This window comes from Coloeus monedula (assembly GCF_965178545.1).
Source record: "Coloeus monedula genome assembly, chromosome: 3".
NCBI lineage: Eukaryota > Metazoa > Chordata > Aves > Passeriformes > Corvidae > Coloeus > Coloeus monedula.
The window spans coordinates 115,279,665-115,298,619 of record NC_138783.1 but is presented as its reverse complement, the minus strand read 5'-3'; the positions used below and the strand labels follow the sequence as shown (position 1 = coordinate 115,298,619).

Genomic DNA, 18,955 nt, shown 5'->3' with positions numbered 1-18,955 from the left:
TTGCTTCTGTTCCACTCTGCCATTCAGGTTACAAACTAATTAAAAAAAAAAAAGCCAAATAAAAAAGCTGAAGCAAGATTTTCCCCCCACACACCTACGTGCCTAGAAGCATTTGCAGAGAAAGGTATTCTTGGATCACTCTTAACACATGGCAAGGGAATGCTTTCCAAAATGCAATGACAGCTGCCTGTTTCTTCTCAGGCACTTGTGCCTCATGTGAGGTGTTAATGGATCAAATGCAGTGAATAAAAAGCACCCCCTGATCTCTGATTTCTGCTCCAGAACTCATGTTTGTTTTCCTTTCCCCTTCTCCCAGAGAGTTACCCTAAAGTTAGCCAGAGGGAGATGCTTTCTCTGGCTCACTTCTCCTTCTGTCTCCTCCTGCACAGCCACAGCTGGGTCCTGGGCAGTACTCCATCCCAGCCATTGGGATCCTCTCCTGGCTCAGGCAGGGTCTGGGCTGGAGCCAGGCTTTGAGCCAGGCTTTGAGACAGGCTGGATGACTTCCTGCCCTTCTTGACCACCTCCTTCCACTCCCTACTTAGGCACAAAGAGCAGCCCTGGTGCCTTTCAGGGATGTGAAGACCTTTCAGCCACTCTCCCAGAGCTTCAGGGACCGGACACAGAGGTGCCCTGCTGGAGGCTGGGCAGGAGGAGCAGGCAGGGAGTGGGGCTTCCAGCTATGCCTTCACTCAGTATTTTCCTGCTGACCTGCTCCCAGCAGCAGCACAGAGTCCCTGGAGCCTGCTGGGAGGTCTCTGGCTCTCACACGCACTCCCTGGAGCACAACCCGGCATCAGCTCTGCCTTTTGCTGCAGGAGGATGCACAGATGAGTGAGGCAGGGCAGGGCTGGGCTTCCAGGGGCCGTATCTAGACATCATGTCTAGTCCATGTTTTCTTCTGGACTGTCCCCAGAAGAAAACATGGACTAGACATGATGTCTAGACCCATTTATGCTACAAATGGATTGTCCAGTCCAAAGCTCTTTTCCTAGTCCTGCTCAAATTGCACAAATGTCTTTTGTTTAGCTGGAAAGCTAAATGTGATAAAAGCACAGGATTCCTGAAAGCCTAACAATTCTGGTTTGTCTTCTTGAATTGTTTTTAACATGTTTCATCTTTTCAGGCAGGAGATAAGTTGTACAAATAAGATAAGCTGTAAATGTTTTAATTGTATGCCTGTTGTGTATATTGTGTTAGCTTCAGTCTGTCTGTTGGCTGACCCTAGTACCCTCAGAGCTCCCAGAAAAAAACAGTCCTGCTATATTTGAATCTCTGCAGCTAATTCATATTTATTAAAGTTTCTTCTGCTTTGGCTAGAGGATGATACAGGCATTTTAATTCCATCCGATCTGTTTCCCAAATGGGACACAGGGTGACTCAGCCCCTCTGGCTCGCTCCTATAACATCTCATTAGGGAGCCAGCCTGATGTCTGTGACATGACTGTAGGTTGCTTACTGCTAATTCTTAAACTCCATCTGCTTTTGTTGCTGTTGTTGGGCTTTCTTTCTGTTGTTTGCTGTTGGAGTTTTTTTCCCTATCCCTGCTGAAGTATTTCAGTTTTAAGTAGAGCATGTAATGAGTTCACTCCTCATCAGAAATGGTTTCAGAACTCTGGAAGCTGAGTCCCTTCCCCAGACCTGTGTGAAATGATGTCGTTAATGGCCTTATCACTGACTTTGTTTATACTCGAAGTCAATGATGCACTGCAGGTTTCCAGTGGCCTGATCAACAAGGCCTGCTGCAAATGCAGAGAGGCAGCACAGGATCTCCAGGAACACCTTTTGTGTCAATACGTGGAAGTGCTTCCCACTGATGTATGAGTACCCAGTTTTAGCCTAGGGTGATGTCTGAAGGATGTCTTATTCCAGACATCTACTGTGACTCATCTGCCCATGAGTTCCTCACCCTTTGTTCCCTTCATAACAGGGGGGAGTGATGAAGGCTTTGGCAGCAGGAGGCTGGAGCAGGCATTTAAAATACTGGGATGACTCTGCCCTGGAAGTGCCTATTGTGCTCTACTGTTAATTTAAATTAACATATGTAAATGTCCTCAATATTAACTTGAGTTAAATTGCCCTTTTTCCACCTCGAACCCGAAGGCACCAAGAACTCTTTGAATTTTCTGCCAATCTGCATCCTTTCATGACCAAAGTGATGCCTATGACAAGCAGTCACTACCAATTCTTTCTTGTGTCTGTTTTTTGAAGTGATGCTCTTCCCAACATCAGCCTTCCTGGAAATCATTCATCTGTGTTGGTTCTGTCACTGCTTTCTCATAACACTGTTTTTAACTGGATACTGCAGGGAACTTCTGCTCCAGGGTGACAAGTTAATGCTGATCCCTTTCTTTCCTGTTTCTCTCCCCTAGAAAAAGGGCTCTCTTTGCTTGGGTACCATCTGTGCAACTACACCCTGACCAAAAGTGTGTTTAAAATGGTTACCTACCAGGAGTCCTATGAGAAGAACACATCCTGTGGAGGGTGGATCCCGTGGATGGTGTGTCCCCGGACACACTACAGAACACAGTTTCACATGGTCCAAGTCCCTGAAACCATCACCCTCACAGATTGCTGTGAAGGATATGAACAAGTTGGACTCTACTGCTCTCTAGGTAAGTTTTAGTCAGATGAAGAGAGGAAATAAATGCTTCTTAGGGAAGAAGATTCACTTCAGCTGAGATGTGTAAAGGCTTAATTCAGGCCTAGGCCACAGGTTCCTATTCACTGAAGTAAATGAGTCTGCAAAAATGTACAGTAAACTTTGTCCAGCGTGGCAAGGAGTAGACATAGCAGATTAAAGCTCCTCATTCTTGCTCTTTGCCACCCCTAGTCACAAATTCACTAAACTTCCAGGGGAGCCTGAGGAAGGCACCTGCTTGTTACCCCTCCAAGGGCTCATTACCTGTCTGGGTTCAGGCCAATATCCCTGGCCAAGAGCAATAATTCACTGCCTGGTGCAGTGTCTGCTCTGAGCCTGCCTGCATTTACACCAGGAGCTTTCTCCTCAAAGCTAATTCAGGATGCACTTGGTATAACATCTCCTTTGATGTGGAGCAGGGTTTGTTCCCAGATTACAAACCCAGTTTGGGTTCAAATTTAAAACAACCTATGACCTCAGGGCAACTTGGTACTAGATGCTTTCCAACCAAAACTGCACTAGGACCCATTTTCTTAGGGCTTCTGTGGTTACCTGGGACTATGTGGGAGGTCTGAAAACTGGTGAACTTTTTGGTGGATCTGATCTAACATCTGAGTCTTAATGAGACTGCTCAGGAAGACTTAATCACCTTTGTCTCAAGATGGAAACTTTTTCCCCTTCCCACATCAGGGTTACCAGTTGTCAACCAGAAATTCCCAATTTTAATATAACTTGAGATGTAGATGGAGCGGATTACTTGGGGAAAAGGAACTTTCTTTCTCTAATGGATAAATTTAGATGCTCTTAAGATGAACAGGCATCTTGAATTATCTAAACTGTTGAACTGTTCTGTCATCCAGAAAAGTTCTGCAGGACATAGTTTTGTCTCCTATTTTCGTATGACATTGCATTTTCTCTATTTCCACTCTACAGTAGGGCCCTGGGCATTTCCACAATCACACACAGGAACACCAGATTGAAAGGAAAGGTCCTGTTGCAGCCCTAGCCCTTGTTTTGGGTCATAAGACTTGGGTGACTCAGATCTGTGGGAATGTCCCCAAACCTGCTCCTGCACCGAATCATAATGTGGCATGACGGGGGATGAGCTATATGTCCTGTCATGGGATCTGTCAAGAGCAATGTATTCATCCCACATTTAACTTGCTTCAGAGCATTGGAAAAAGAATTTCCAAACTTTTTTTTTCCCCAGGCACTTTCTCCACAGTCACAGGTAGAATATTGTGCCTAGCAGGATTTTAACAGAAGGAAGCAAACACAGAAGTGGTCGATGTGTTTTACTTGTTCCTAAAATGATTTGCTAGAGAAGAGAATTAAAGCATTATTTTTAATTTACTGTATCCTGCCACTGTTTGGCTCCGTGGCTGTTGTGGAGTCTCAGCAAAGCAGAATTTGAGCTGCAGATTACTGTGTGTCCAAGCAGATTTATCAGACAGGCAAAGGACCTGCTGTTGATCATCTGTATTTTCCAAGCATCAGTTTCACGCTGGGGAAAGTCTCCAGTATGTCTAATTATGGTTGAAAAGTTACTTCAGTGAAGTCTTTTGGATATACAGGCATGTGTTTACATGTGTGCCTGTAAGCATTAAATGGCAAGACTGAGGTAACCAGAGAAAATGGCTTTTTAATGCTGTAGTACAAGGAAAGAGCTGTGCCAGCTAAATGTGAAAGAGTCACCGTGGTTGTCACTGTTTGCACAAGAAATTCAGGTGTTTCTGAACCTCTGAAAATCAAGACCATCTTCTTGTGAGGAAAAAAAAAAGCATCCTGTTAATGCTTGAAATATTTTTCTCCCAGTATAATCTATGTCTCTTAAAAGCATCTCTAGGGATATTTTAGGCTTGAGAGCTGTTGATGATTCTGTTTCATCTAACAGGAACAAATCTGTAAATCTCTTACTGCAGAATTTCCACCCTGCCCTTGCCATGTTGTTGATACACTGGGCAAGTTTGTCCATGAAATACTGTGGTCACCCTGACACTTCTTCCTGTCAAAGTTAATTTGGGAATATTTTAAACCATTTAAGGATTTGTATGGCTTCTAGGTGATTTCCATGTTTACATTATTCTGGTATCTTTGCTTTTCAGGGCATTAGTCATAAATTCTGTGAATGGTAATGCACTGTCTAGACACAGTCTTAAATAAATGATGAGAAGAGAAACTGGAACTGCAGAAATTACTGCACAGCACGCTGTTGAACTACTGTTATTTTCTTCTTGATGTTATCCATGCTGACGTGCTCTCCATCCTGCCAGGAGTGGAAAGGTCTCCACGACCTTTCACAGCAACCTGCTCCTGGCCACTGCTCACCTTCTCTTCCTAGAAGGAAACATTTACCCCTGCCTGGGATATGGCAGGCCCTGCTTTTATTATTTCTTTACTGTTGGGGAAAAAAATGTCCAGATCATTGGTCAAGTTGCTGTGGTATTTCTCACTAGTTGTGTGTCTATCCATTGGGATAGTGTTACAGATACATACACAAATGACTTTGACATTTTGCAATAACAGCTGGAAAGTTAAGTATCTAAAAGTTAGGAAGTGCTGGAATTAATTCTAAAGGTAGAATTAAACAAAACAGCCTTTGTTTTCTCTCTTTGTGCCCGTGCTTGCAGATTAGTGAGTTCTTTTAATTATCTAATCCAGCTTTGCAGTGCCCCAAGGACCACATTTCCCTGTGCCCAGGGATGATGGAGTCCCTCTAAGGAGCTCCTCAGAGTGTGCCATCCTGACCTCCACATTCAGTGCTCTGCTCAGCCTCTCACTGAGTAGAGAATTATTTATCACCTCTTAAGGTGAATCCTGGGGAATTCACAGGCAGCAATTTGTCTTCATTAAGCCTGTGGGAAGCGAGGGAGCTTCTCTGTCTTTCACAGATGGGCACCTGTGCTGCAGAGAAACTGAGATCAAACCATTCTGTGTTGGTTTCAGACCCACTTTCAGACACCTTGGGTGCAGCTTTAATTTTTTCATAAATTTATTCTGATTTTCATGGTGCTTAGTGCTGCTTTTAACATGTGTGGTTGGGGCACAGGGCTGCAGGTCAAGCTTGTGGACCTGTGAAACCCACAGCTCTGAAAGGTTGTTTCACCATACAAAACTTCTCCCTGCATCTTGTCTTTTAGGTAGAGATAGGATCCAATTCTCCAGGCTTGTTTCCAGCTGCTTGAATGGATGGTATGGTTATTTCTCCTGGTGACTGGCTTGCTGCCCACTTTCCAGCATAAGATGAAACCAGAGAGCTCCTTATCTGCCATCTAACCTTGCCTGATCCCCAGCTAGGGAGGGAAAGAGTGCATCAGCACGTGATGAAGGCTCGTCTTTAAGCACACATGTACAAAAATACCTTGAAATAAGAAGGCCCAAGACAACTTTAATTGTGGAGTTTTTTGAGAGCACTTGATTTGCATTGTTAAGGTCACGCTTTAATCCGAGTGTGCTTTGTGTGCACAGCTTCCTAAGGTTTTCAGAAAAATGTCTGCAAAGTAAAAAAATGTTCATTGTAGGTGCCCAAGCAGCTCCTCAGCAGTGCTGGGACCTTTCAGAGCTGGCACACAGATGTTCCCATGCTGACTGTAACCAGAGCAGCAGGAGCTGGGGCACAGCTGTCCTGAAAGCCAGGGGACAGTGGTGCCACATATGGGCAGCACTGCAGCTTCAGCCTGGGGTGGGAAAGGTGCCAGAATGTCCTATGGGACTTCACCCAGAAGCAGGTGGCTCTGGCTGCCCTGCAGTTTGGGTCCCTTGTGTGCCCCCAGAAGCTGCAGAAATGGGATTATCAGTGTCCCTGCCTGTTCCCAGTGATGTCTGCTGATGGGAATCCCTTCTGGGAATTGCCTTGTCCCTTTCTGAGCCCACTGAAGCTGTCTGCCTCCACACGCCCTGTGCTGACAAATTGCAGAAGTTCCCTCCCGTTTAGGTACAGAAGTGAGTTCTTTCACCCATTTTATTCTTGTGGGCTTTGGTGAAAACCGGCTCTGCCTTCACCTTGCCTTTGGGATTTTGTAAACCTTGATCACATCCCCCTCAGCCTTCTCCCCTCCAAGGCAAAAGTCCCATCCAAGAAGGGTGCTAAATATTTGTCAGATGCTGGACCAACATAAAACTCTGTTAGCCCCTGGAGAGGCAATCAGGATGGAAAATGTCCATCTGAGCAAGCAAAGCCTACCAATGCTCAAAGACCCCAAAACCAGGGTTGTATGATGAAAACTGCCAGCCTGCCTTTGGAATAGACTTTCCCAGGAACTTTCTCTATAATTTCATAGATTTGCCTCCCCCTTCTGATACCTGAGACAAATGCAGGGTGCTGGTCCCTGGCTCTGCCACACCTTCTGGATGAAACCATCCCTTCCAGATGGAAGGAGGGAGAGGGAAGGGGTTATGGCTGAGTTAATGTTGTCCCTCAGCATCACTCTCCTGGGAGATGGCCCATCCTGCAGTCACAGCAGATCCAGCAGCTCTCCAGTGGGCAGGCTGGCAAGTGACCTTTGGTTGCTAAGCTGCAGTTCTGCTTCCATACATTTATGTAAATAACGGAGGAGAAAAGCCTGTACTTCATCCAAATGACAGAGGAGTTGGCTGGCTTGCTCCTCAGTGCTTGCTTGGTAGGTGACTGTCCCCAGCATGATTGAAGAGGAGAGCATAAATTGGATTTCCAAAGTGCATCTGGTACAATTAGGCAGAAATGTGAAGTGAATCCATCTCTGCTTCCGCTGATCCGAAAAGGATGACCTTTTGATTTCAGATAAATATCTGCTGTGGCACCCAGCCAGGATTCAATAGTGTTTTCTGAGATTGCATGTGACTCATTAAACCATTTACACTGCAGTTAAACACACCAAAAAAAGAGACCCAGGTGGGAAAAAAAGCTGCTTTGAACCTCAAACCTGCTTGAACTGCACCTGAGTCTCAGAGCTGGAGGAATTTACACGCCTGGGTCCAGCTTGCCAAGATCCACCTGGTGTGAGCAGTAAGGAGCACTGGTGAACAGGGAATTTCCTAACACAGGGCAATCCCTTGGTGCTTGTGTTTGTGCAGGCTCCAGTGTGAGAGGCTGCTTGGCTCCCTGCACAGGAGGCTGAGAAGGAGCAATCACAGGAGACTGGGAATGCGTGTGAGACTCAGCTAAGGACAACCGAGGCTGTATCACACCTTAATGGGGCTTTAAAAATCAGGAGGGATATTTCTAGGAGAAGGACCTGTTTGGGGGAACCACCTGTAGTGCCAGCCCCAGAGAGAGGAGGACCTGGAATGTGCATGTGGCAGCAAGTTATGTAGATTTAGTTTAAATCTTGATTAGTCAAGATAATTTCCTTCATTAAGAAGGTTACTTTGCTGAGGCCAAAAGCGCTAGATTCAATATCCCCTCTGCTTCTCAGAAACCTCACATTTACTCTCATTCAGAGCCTTGGGATAACAGAAATTGGAAAGCCACAGAACTGACTGTTCATGATAGATTTATAGTTTGCAGTGAACCTTTCACTTGCTATGGGCTTTATGACGTCAAACGTGGTTTTCCTGCACCACAACGGTTCCTATTGCAACAATCAGGTTCATTTCTCTCCTGGCTGACTTTAATTGCCCAGTAAAGGATCAAAACCCTGTAGGTGCAAAATGAATGGAAAAGAGAATTCTTTCAGGTTGATTAGAAAGACCAGAGCTGAGCATTACTTGGAGCTGTGTTTGAGAGTGTGGGTAAAGAAATGAGTTTGTAGGGCTTGGAAATATTTTCTCTTTCCACAGAAGAGATTTTGTGCTGGCACTGACCCAGGACCACTGTCTGCCCTTGGCTTGGGAAGCAGCAACCTCCTGCCTTAGCTGCCCTCTCTGCAAGGCTCTCTGGCATGGGCTACCAACCTCCTGGAGTGGCCAGCTGGAACAGAATTACTGCAACTAAGGTTAAATTTGTGCCACAAAATGTTAAATGAAAGTTCCCAATTTCTATCTTAAACAGTACCTGTTTCCTTTATCATTATGTATTATTTGGATTAGTCACAGCTGACATCAGGCACATTTTCTGTTTCGCAGTGCTTCAGTGTCTCCACATTTAGAAATGTAACTGTCCACCCATCCATCCATAATTATTAATGGAAAGTTATAAATTCAAAATTTCTATAACAGAAATGTCATGGACAAGAGAAAAATCTGAGAATATTTACACTCTTGGAATGAAATAATGATATTTTAGGCTGCTGTTTTCTCCCCATTAAAACCTCGGAACAGACGTGCTTCTAAAATGAGGAGGAGGTGTTTGCTATAAATTAAATATCACAATTTTGTGGAAACAACTTTCTGTATTTTTGTTCTCAGAAATGTTTTTGTTACTTAGCACTCAACAGATCCAGTGTATTCTCCTCAAGACCTGGTATTTGTCCAGTGAAGGATATGGAAACATCTGATTTTTCCTTGCACGTTCGATACTGAATGTCCAGGGCTGAAAAAATGCTGCAGCTCTTCCAAAGGAGCAGGCTGTGTGGATCCCATGCCAGAGGGTATGTTACTGATAAATTCAACACTGCTTCTAATAGAAATATCCTTAATTTTCCCTTCTGAGGGTGGGAGTGGGCAGGAAAACTGTTACCATAGCTGTTCCTAAAACAAATATGGGAATCTGCCTTGGTTGAATTCCAGGATATTCAGCTTCAGTGCTTGCACCCGTGAGCACTGAGTGGTGTGTGGGTGCTGTGGGTCCAGCAAACCTTCACTGGCTCCCTCTCCTTGGCTGGCTCCTCTGCCTGTGGCATATGGCAAACGAGGCCCTAGCTGGTGGCTGTTCGTGGGCCCTTCACATTTGCCAAGTTAAATCTTGCTTTGTTTCCTCAGAGACTCCCTAAAGCTCTGTCGCCTTCTGCAGCACCAGCCCTCAGATGACTTGGCTGTTTTATTTCCTACACTGCAGGGAGGACGTTCTGGTACAACGTGACAGTGCTTGTGAAAATGGATTTTAATGAATTAATCCGGGTGGATTCCCACCTTCTGAATCATTCCCGCCTTTTGCACTCCGTGGTATGTACAAACACAAACGCTTCCCTCGTTGTGCCCATGATTCTGTTACTCAGGGCCCACTCTTTGCTCCCCCTTTGTTCTGCCACATTGATTTTTTTTGGCCCTATTTCTGATTATTTCTGTATTTCTGATTACTGAGTGCCAGCTGCATCCTTAAGCAGCTCAAGTATAATGAATTTATCAGCTTCTTTAGCAAATTTTTCAGGTCTCTTACCAGGGCAATTTAAAGACATGCTGAAATAAAGGGGTTTTTCCTGCTTAGGTGGTGCTTGCTCCAGTTCTGTCTCAGTTCAGTTTTGGGACTATGACAGACTGGGACCAGACTTCAACACCTTCAAAGCATGATGTTTTCTGATATGGAATTCCCAGTTAAAGTTTTCCAGAGACAAACCTATCTGCCATGATGTGCTGGCACTGATGGGCAGGAGAATAGAAATGTTAACAAAAGCATGGGTGTAATTCTTCCTCCTATTTGATTTCCCCTTCTCATATCCTAAAAAAGCAAGAAAGCCTGGTCCTGTTGCTGTGTAGTAGGGAGTAGAGGACAAGGATCCACCAAGGCTTTTATATCTTGGTCTAAAACAAGCTATGTGAAAGACAAGCACTCAAGAAATGGGGAATTGAGGTGGAGCTGTTCAATAAGCTTCTTCTCAGAGTGTCCTGCTGTCTGTTCCACTGACTCCTGATGTTCAGCCCAGCTGGTCCCTTCTTTCATTCCTGACTCTCAGCTGGGATGGTTTGGTCTCTCTGGGGTCTCTCTGTGGCTCTGAATCCCACCCCTCATCCTGAGTCTATTGCTTTTCCTCTTTTTCTTTCTATTCAGTCATTCTGCCAAAGCATTTTGAGTTCAGCTCCACACCCCACCTTAGCTTGGCATGTCTGTAACATAAATCTGTTGTGAAATGGGGTAATAAGAAGAATTCACCTTGCATAAATACAGGCCTAACTGTTACCACTTTGCCATGGTGTCTGAATTTCTTTCTACACTCAGATTATGATAATAACCATTCCATAATTCATGTGCTGGGAAAGGAACAAGGTGCTCCAGTGTTTGCTGCCCTGTTTTGCAGATTACTGGTGCACTGCAGCACCTGAACACCTCTGTGCACCACATCCAGAGTAATTGTGGGGAAACCTACGCTGGGACAGTGGCCTCCCAGGTTCTCCTTGGAATGCACCATCCAGCTCCTCTGGCAGAGGTTTCCTCCTCCCTGAAGGCCATGGTGAAGCGCGTCTATGAAGTGATTGACACTGAAGTGCAAGGTCCTTGATTGTAATTCTGTCATATTTTAGGGGTTTTCATCCCTCTTCGGTTGGGATCTCATTTACATGACCATTAATTTGCTTTCAAAGATAGCATAGAGGACCTTGCAAACTTTGCAAACACGGCCCTGACCTTTCTGTTAGCAGATGGAGAGTTGATGATTATTTTGGAGTGAGTAGTTTGGAAGGGAATGCTCCTGAACCCTCAATTAAAATTATTTTCTCCCAATAACATAGTTTTTCAGGTGAAAAAGCAAATAGGTGCATATTTGTAGCACAATCATTAGTTGTATTAAACAGGCTCTTAAAAAATCTGTTTTCTTGGGAAGCAGATGGACTCTGTTGCCATGTTACTTCCAGTATCTTGCATGAAACAAGTCACATTTATAGTTTGTTAATTACTATAGCATACTACTACATACTACATTTCAATAGATTAATTTTAAATTCTGTCAATTTACTTATTGCTCTGTATTTATCTGAACATTTTCACTTCTGCAGTGCTTCATAAGCACCATTTTCAACTCTTCTTATTCTGTGTTTACTCAGTCCAGCTTTCAGTGAAATCATTGGGTAGTTTTCCTTCCTCCTGTGCTGACATCTCAGGTTTGGATGGCATCCTACAGGTGCAAGCAGGAGCTGCCCCTAACTGTCCTTCAATTCCAAAGAATTGGGGTAAAAACTGATAGGGTGATAACATCCAGAATGGCTTTAACAGCATTAGTGCAGATTTACACTGAATTTATCGTACCCAAAGCCTGATCTACACACATCAGTCAGACGTGTGATCAATCTTGATGCTGCTCTCAATATCTGTGCAAGGTGTGCTGTTCTTCCTAGATGTCAATGAATGCTCCTATGCTGAATTCAATGCTTGCCCTGAGAAAAGCAGCTGTGTAAACCTGGAGGGTCATTACAGCTGCCACCCTGCATGAACATGCCAGGGTCACCCCTCACCAGCTGAGCCCAAGAAAGGAAGGTAAGAAATGTAGGTCTCACCTTGGGAAATACTGAAGATGTTCCTGCAGGACTTTGTGCTCCTTCACAGGAGGCACCTGCTGGGATTTCTGGAACACGAGTGCCCCTTCTCCTCCTGTTAGGAGAAAATGCCACATAAACCTGTTACCTATTTCTGATTGATGAGCAGGGTATTAATTTCACAGTTTGCTGTTTCATCTATTTCACCCTCAGCTGTCCTCACTCACCTGCCAAAACCTGTTAACTCCAGACCCTGACTGCTTCTCAGAGCAAGTCACTTGTTGTCAGTGCACCTCCCCAGCCTCCTGAGAAACAATTAATGGCATTATTTCTACTATTTTCTTTTTTCCTGTTTTGACTGCAGCCCAGACTCAGTGGTGGTATGGTCCCACCCCAAGCTGCTGCACTGCTGCTGAGCCCTCTGCTGCAAGCAGCTGGAGTTTGGCACTGGCTGAAATAATTCCTTGTGGTACCAGTTCAGCAAAATATACTTACAGCCCACAGACATCAGTGGGCCTGCTAATAGGCTTTAAGCTAATGAGATTAATAACTGCTTGCAGATTCGATGCTTTAGTTAGAAAGCAATTTTACAATCCCTTAATCTCAAAAATTAAGGTAATGTATTGCTTCATGCTTTTGTGATGTGATAATACTTTTATTTTCTATTTATATTTCTTCTATTGCTGCTCTTCATGTGGAAAACATGAATGGTATTATTTTGGATTTGCTTTCTTAGAAATACTCTAACTCTTTGATAATATAATTTTCCCCTAGGCATTGCAGCATTTAGTCCAAGTTCAGCAGTAAATGCTGTTAACACTGGCAGTAGCTCTCCTTCTGTAAGGAAATCAAGTCTCTTGTCCATAACCAACCAATCTACAAATGCTGGGTGCTGTAAGTAACCTTGGATTTTAATAAATGTTTTCTTGATTTGTGATGGGAACAAACCTCAGTAGATTTGTGCTTCTACGGATGTTCCAGCCCTTTCAGGCAAGAGCTACCACAATCCTTTTAACAACACCCTGTTCTTCTTGTGGGAGGAAATAGCTTTAAGTGGTTCTTTTAAAGTTCAGAGAGACAGACTGGATATTCTTGATCTCATCCACAACTTCTGATCAAAGCTGAAGCCAGAGGAATTAAACTGAGGCCCCTCTAGTGCAGGGGGGAGTGGCTTTTGAGGCATTTGGCAGCTACTTGGCTCAGAGTGCTGGAAATAACTGTGTTCTATTGAAGCAATTTATGAAAACAACCTTTTTTTCTTAGTCTAACCATCAGCATAAAAGAATTGGAGCTGTGGCAGCAGCATGCCCTGGTCTCTGGGTTAGCACGGGGTGTGATGCTCATGTTGGCTGGCCCCAGCTCTCTCCAGCAGAAGTGTCTAGGCTGGGCTCTCTCTCACCAGACAGACTGGCTCTGCTGCAGGGCAACTCACCCTACCCAGTTTAGACACCTCCTCCTCCCAGGAGAGGAATCATCTCTGAAGGGCCCTGTCTTTTCCCATTGACATGACAATGATTGCACTGGACTGGAGTGGAATAACAGGTGAAGTGCTGCACGCCACTCTGCCCCCAGCCTCTGCTAGTTGGGGTCTGTGTGGGTTTTCCAGGATAAATCCAGGCAACCTTTGCCTGAATAGGTGCATTTTGATGATTAAAGTGACAGGAGGCAAAGCAGGTGTCAACACATGTAGACTACACAGAGTCACTCTTCCAAACTTATTCCTGTTGCTTGCACCTGTAGCTCACTGGTTGGTTATTTGTGTGACTGGAGATTTGGAGGAGATTTGGTTGTCCAGAGGAATTGTGGCTGCCTCATCCCTGGAAGTGTTCAAGGCCAGGTTGGATGGGGCTCTGAGCAGCCTGTCTAGTGGAAGGTGGAACTGGATGGGCTTTCAGGTCCTTTCCAACCCAAACCATTCTAGGACTCTGTGATTCAGTGGAAATGCATATACTAGAAGGAAATAAAAAGATTAAGCTCTAAATCAATCATGAGGGGACCTGGTAATGTGAGAGGGGAAGATTCTGTCCTGACATAAAGAGGACCTTACCCTATTGGCTGTCAAAGTGCTTGTGTGTAGTGGATTTAGAATAGCACAGTTTAAAGGAGAAATGTTGCTTTTTCTGTGCCAACTCTTCCTGGGACTGCAGCAGGTCCCTCTGCAGTTACAAACCATCGAATCCTCAGCGTCACCAGCAACAGCTTTGAAATGTCCTGGCTTGTCAGTTCCACTCTGAACCACACTTTCCAAGTCCAGGTGCTCAAGGGCAATGAGACTGTGCAAACCCTGAAGACAGAGGAAATGCAAATGGATGTGTCTCACCTGGAAGCAGGTGTGATGTATTCAGTAGAGATCAGTTATGAAGCCTGTGGAAAAAGCATCATCTCCCGTCAAAATGTTAAAACAGGTAAAGAAACACTTAAAAAAAAAATTAAAAAAATATATACATTTTCTCTCCTCCCTTCTCCTCCCTCCATCCCCACTCGCAGTTCAGCAGTGATCCTGTGCTCCTCACTGAACAACATTTCCCACCTTCTTCAGCACTTTTTATCTCATCTACTCCAGCATTTATCCAACCCAGAATATCAGGCAGCAGAACTTTGGCCTTAGTTGATAAAGCAGTGCTGGAGCTGATTAGACTATTACAGATATCAGGCTAAGCTATAATTATTTTTTTAAAATTTATTTCTTTGGTGCCTGGCACTGCTTTCTGCTGCCACCTATCTCCCAACAGGCCTCATTTTTTCCTGGTTGATGGCTGTGGCCAGTGGGAAATGCAGGCAACCAGTTTGTCAAGGGCTCAGCTGAGCTAAGAAGAGTGCCCAGAGGAAGGGCAGATTCTGCTGAATAGAGGATTAAAGGGAATTACAAGGGCTGAGTAAGAAAGCTGCAGACTACCTGCCCAGTTCTGTTCAATTAACTGGTGATGGTAGCTTCCTGAGGCCCTAGTGTGTTGATCAAACATAATTTTGCTTTTCCCCTAGTCTTAAATGATTTCCTAAGCCTCTGTGCAAATAAAGAAATAAATCTCTCGCCATTTTTTTCAAAAAGCAAGCAGTGAACTATTTACTCCTGACCACAGTGAGAATGCTGCTGTTCATGTTTATCCCTAAGAGCCTTCCCTTTGATCAGATGAGGGATGACTCCAGTTTGGGTCAGAAGGGAATTACTCCTTTTGTGGAGGGAAAGTAGGAGGTCTAGTGGTTATGAAAACAGAGGGCTGAACTTCAGAGTATGAAGTTGGAGCCCTTGAAAAAAAGAAAAGTTTTCCAAGGATCAGTCCAAGGAGTAACAGCCTTGGGGTGTTTATACAGGACAAAGCAGTTAGAGATTCCTTGGCTCTTGGTTTTGGCTCCTGTGCTCTGTACATTACCTGTCAGGGCTCACCACACAGACAAGGGGCATGCACTGCTTTTTGTTGTATTTTCAGTTTAAGAATGTATTTACTATCCCCACTACCAAGATCAGGAAAATAAATAAAAATTGTGACCGGTGGGCCAGAGATGAGCCCACAGGCAATTCAACCCTGGGTGTAACTTCAAGGCAGGAGCTGCATAGGGCCAGGCCCAGCTATGTGTAAACCCACACATAAAGGTATATGTACACCCAGTTCTCATGCAGTTGCAATTAGGCACCTAAATATCTCTTTAGGCTTGACAAAAGTGCATGTTCTCAGTGTATCAGAAGCTTGTAGGACCCTATTGGCTTTATTTTTTTGATTTAATACCAATCTCTCAATCTTGTCCTCCCTTCTTTCATCGTCAGACATTTGTTCTGGCTACATCAGTTTTAATTGAATCCTTTCCTACTTTGTCAGTGTGTTTTAATGTTGTGTCTACAGAGGCCAAGATATTTGCTGTTACTATGAGGATTCTCAACTACAACTTCACTGATGATTTCCATAATTCCAGCAGCTCAGCATATGAGGAATTTTCAAGACTGTTGCTTACAGAGGTAAATGAAAATATCTCTGGGTGATACAGAGTTTTTTTTCAATTTATAATTGATTTAATCGAATAGAGGACTTCATGCCTGGATGAAATATTCCCTCAAAATCATCATACTGTTTCCTGTGACCTTTCTTTATAATTAAAACAAAATTCAACTGACTAGACAGATCAAGCCCTTGGCCTTGTTAGCAATGAAGCCAGTGAGAATTTTCCCCTACAGAAGAGTGAAGGAATTATAAATGCAGGCATGCAACAGAGGCTCCTTTCCTTGGATCTTTAATTTGGCAATAAACTACCAGTAAATTAACTTGAGGCTTTTTAATGGATTATTGAAATGGCATTCCTGGCACTCATTTCAGCACAGTCTTCTCAATAAATGTCTTACTTCTCTCAAAGCTCTTTCTTCTTTTAGGAAAAGTGTCTGGATCAGGCTTTCTTCTCCAGCCCCATTCCTTGCCTGCACACGTTTCCACTGTCCACAGTCAGGTGTAATCAGCCAGAAACAAAACCTGAGTCATGAAGTCTAATACGAGCTCTCAGCTTCCCAAAAAAAAAAAAAAAGCTGGAGCAATCTCCTACAGTTTTGTTGCACAGAACAGGGCCCATACAGTGGAATTGGGGGGATCTCCATCCAAAACAGGGCTTCCCCAAAGCAAAGGGTGACTCATAATCATGTGTGAATTTAAATGCAACAGAAAACCCCAAAACAATAATGGAGCTTTACGTTCAAGGGCAGCAGAGAAGAGGCATTTGCCCAAAAGAAATTGCAAGTTGAATATCCCGACGTGGTTTTATTTCCCATAGTTGCAAAGTGTTCACTTTTGTTGTGTAGGAGGATTTTGGTGAGTGAATCTTCTCTGAGATTAATGCAGACCTGATGGGCTTCATCGGGTTGGGAAGAAAAAGGAGCATCACCCATCTGTGTTGCTGCTGCCTCCTTGGGTGTTGGGGAGCACAACATCCCCTTCTCACTTCTTCTCTCCTCATTTTCTTGCCTTCCTACCCTGATGTGAGCCTGGACCAGTTAAACAGCTTGTTTGTAGGAATCTTTTTGAGCAAGCTCTGACTGAATAGGAACAAAGCTGTGCTGATTTATGGCTCTGCGATTCGTGCTCCAAGGCATGCTCTGAGGTGTATGCAGGAACAAAAGGCTCAAGCAAGGAGCTGCCTTCTAGACATGCAAGGTAAAACTACCAGCTCCTGCACAGCTCAAATATTGACAGCAGTGTGCCAGCTTTAACTTCCAGAGTAATGCCATTTGTTCAGCTGAAGTGTCTGCTCACTGGTTTGGTAATTAACCATGATGTAAGTGTGATACTGCCTTGAAGCTGGGCTGTCTCAAACACTTTTTTTTTGAAGTTACCCACCTCCATTTTTCTGGTCTCTCATCCTGAGATTTCTTTGGTTTTGGACTCGGCTGCAGGCTGAACTTGAACTGGGGAGTTTCAAATGCTCCCTGGGAACTAAAGCCATGCCCACACTCGTAAATAAAACAAAATGTGTATGTGACATATAGAGATAACATCAAGGCTCTGCTGCATGCACTTACCAGAACAGTTCAGCTCTGTTGCAAGCAAACAGGTCCAGGGGGAATTCTGCTCCCTTGAGCCAAAATTTGGAAGTTGGTTTGTAGGACCAGTGCTCAGATGGATACAGTTTTCAAAGGTGTCATAGAATCATATAGTCACAGAATGGTTTGGGTTGGGAGAGACCTTGAGGATCATCTAGTTCCAAACCTCTGCTATGGGCAGGGACACCTTCCACCAGACCAGGTTGTTCAGAACCCTGTTAAACCTGGCCTTGAACACTTCCAGGGATCCACAGCTTCTCTGGGCAACCTGTGCCAGGGCCTCACCACCCTCGCAGTAAAGAAGTTTTTCCTGATATCTAATCTAACCCTACTCTCTGTCAGTTTGAAGTCATTCCCCTTTGTCCTGTCACTCCAGGCCCTTGTAAATAGTCTTGCCTCATTTTTCCAGTAAGTTCTCCTCAGGTACTGGAAGGTCACAATTAAGTCTCCCCAGAGCCTTCTGTTTTCCAGGCTGAACAATCCCAATTCTCTCAGCCTTTCCTGACAACAGAGCTGTTCTGATCTTGGTGCCTCCTCTGGCCTCTCTCCAGCAGCTCCACATCCTTCCTGTGCTGGGCCCCAGGGCTGGGGCAGCTCTGCAGGTGGAGTCTCACCTGAGCACAGGGGCACAGGGGCACAATCCCCCCTTTCCTGCTGCCCAGCCTGATTTTGGTGAAGCCCAGCACAGGGGGGTTTTCTGGGTCCCAGCACACACAGCCAGGGCATGTCCAGCTTCTCATCCACCAGCACCCCCAAGTCCTTCTCAGCAGGGTTGCACCAAGGAGACTCATATTACTTTGTGCCACAGTAATCTCTGAAAAATAAGACTTCTCAAACACTTTGAAACTTTTCTTTTTACAGCATCTTCTATGTTGTGTTTATATAAATATTTAAAGAGGTACCTGTTGGCTTCCTCATTCTCAATGCTTCTCTCCCTTTGTTCAGCTTGAAAATTCATTTCCACCCAATATTTCTGCCTTGTACAAATATGGGAAGCTGAAAATGAAGACTGAATCCCTGGCAGCAGGAAGCATCATTGTGAGGCTCAGGATCACTGTGCAGGATCCTGAGTTTCCAGTGGATGCCTCCACGTTTGCCCCAGTGCTTTCCTACCTGCGCAATGGCTCTGTGCTTGTGGTGGATGAGCAAAACACTGCAGTAGAAGGTAATCTTTATTATTATTTTTTCAAAGAAGAAAGCAAGGCTTGTGTTTCGATCACGTGCAGTATCACCAGTATTCTTCACAAAATAGAGAAACAAAGGATGTGGTTAGTTGAAGAGAAAACCATGGTGCGAGAATTCTTCCAGGGGTTCTATCCATAAGCCCAGAAGGGCCAGCCAAAGGGACATTGGCTGTCCCCAGGTACCTGCAGGCACTGCTTCCCCTCACTGTGTTTAACCCAAGTGGAGCCCTTGGCTTCCCTATTCATTTTCCTCCCTCTCCTCTCTGTCCCTGGCTGGAAGTTTGCCATATCTTCTGGTGCTGAATGGCAGACAGGATTACTGTGGAATATTTGTAGCCTTTAGATACACAC

The 18,955-nt window shown here is 44.6% G+C and overlaps 1 protein-coding gene across 1 annotated transcript in view; it reads left to right on the top strand.

The window, feature by feature from the left end:
• Positions 1-2,377: 2,377 nt before the first annotated feature.
• Positions 2,378-18,955, top strand: part of UMODL1 (uromodulin like 1) — a gene marked incomplete at its 3' end in the record, with an annotated part of 41,280 nt that continues 24,702 nt past the window's right edge. Inside the window, 11 exon segments of the mRNA XM_082277860.1 lie at positions 2,378-2,615; positions 8,985-9,055; positions 9,057-9,147; positions 9,555-9,661; positions 10,732-10,924; positions 11,765-11,852; positions 11,854-11,903; positions 12,677-12,796; positions 14,053-14,307; positions 15,742-15,854; positions 18,366-18,585. Coding sequence (XP_082133986.1) covers positions 2,438-2,615; positions 8,985-9,055; positions 9,057-9,147; positions 9,555-9,661; positions 10,732-10,924; positions 11,765-11,852; positions 11,854-11,903; positions 12,677-12,796; positions 14,053-14,307; positions 15,742-15,854; positions 18,366-18,585 — 1,486 coding nt within the window. The 5' untranslated portion in view covers positions 2,378-2,437.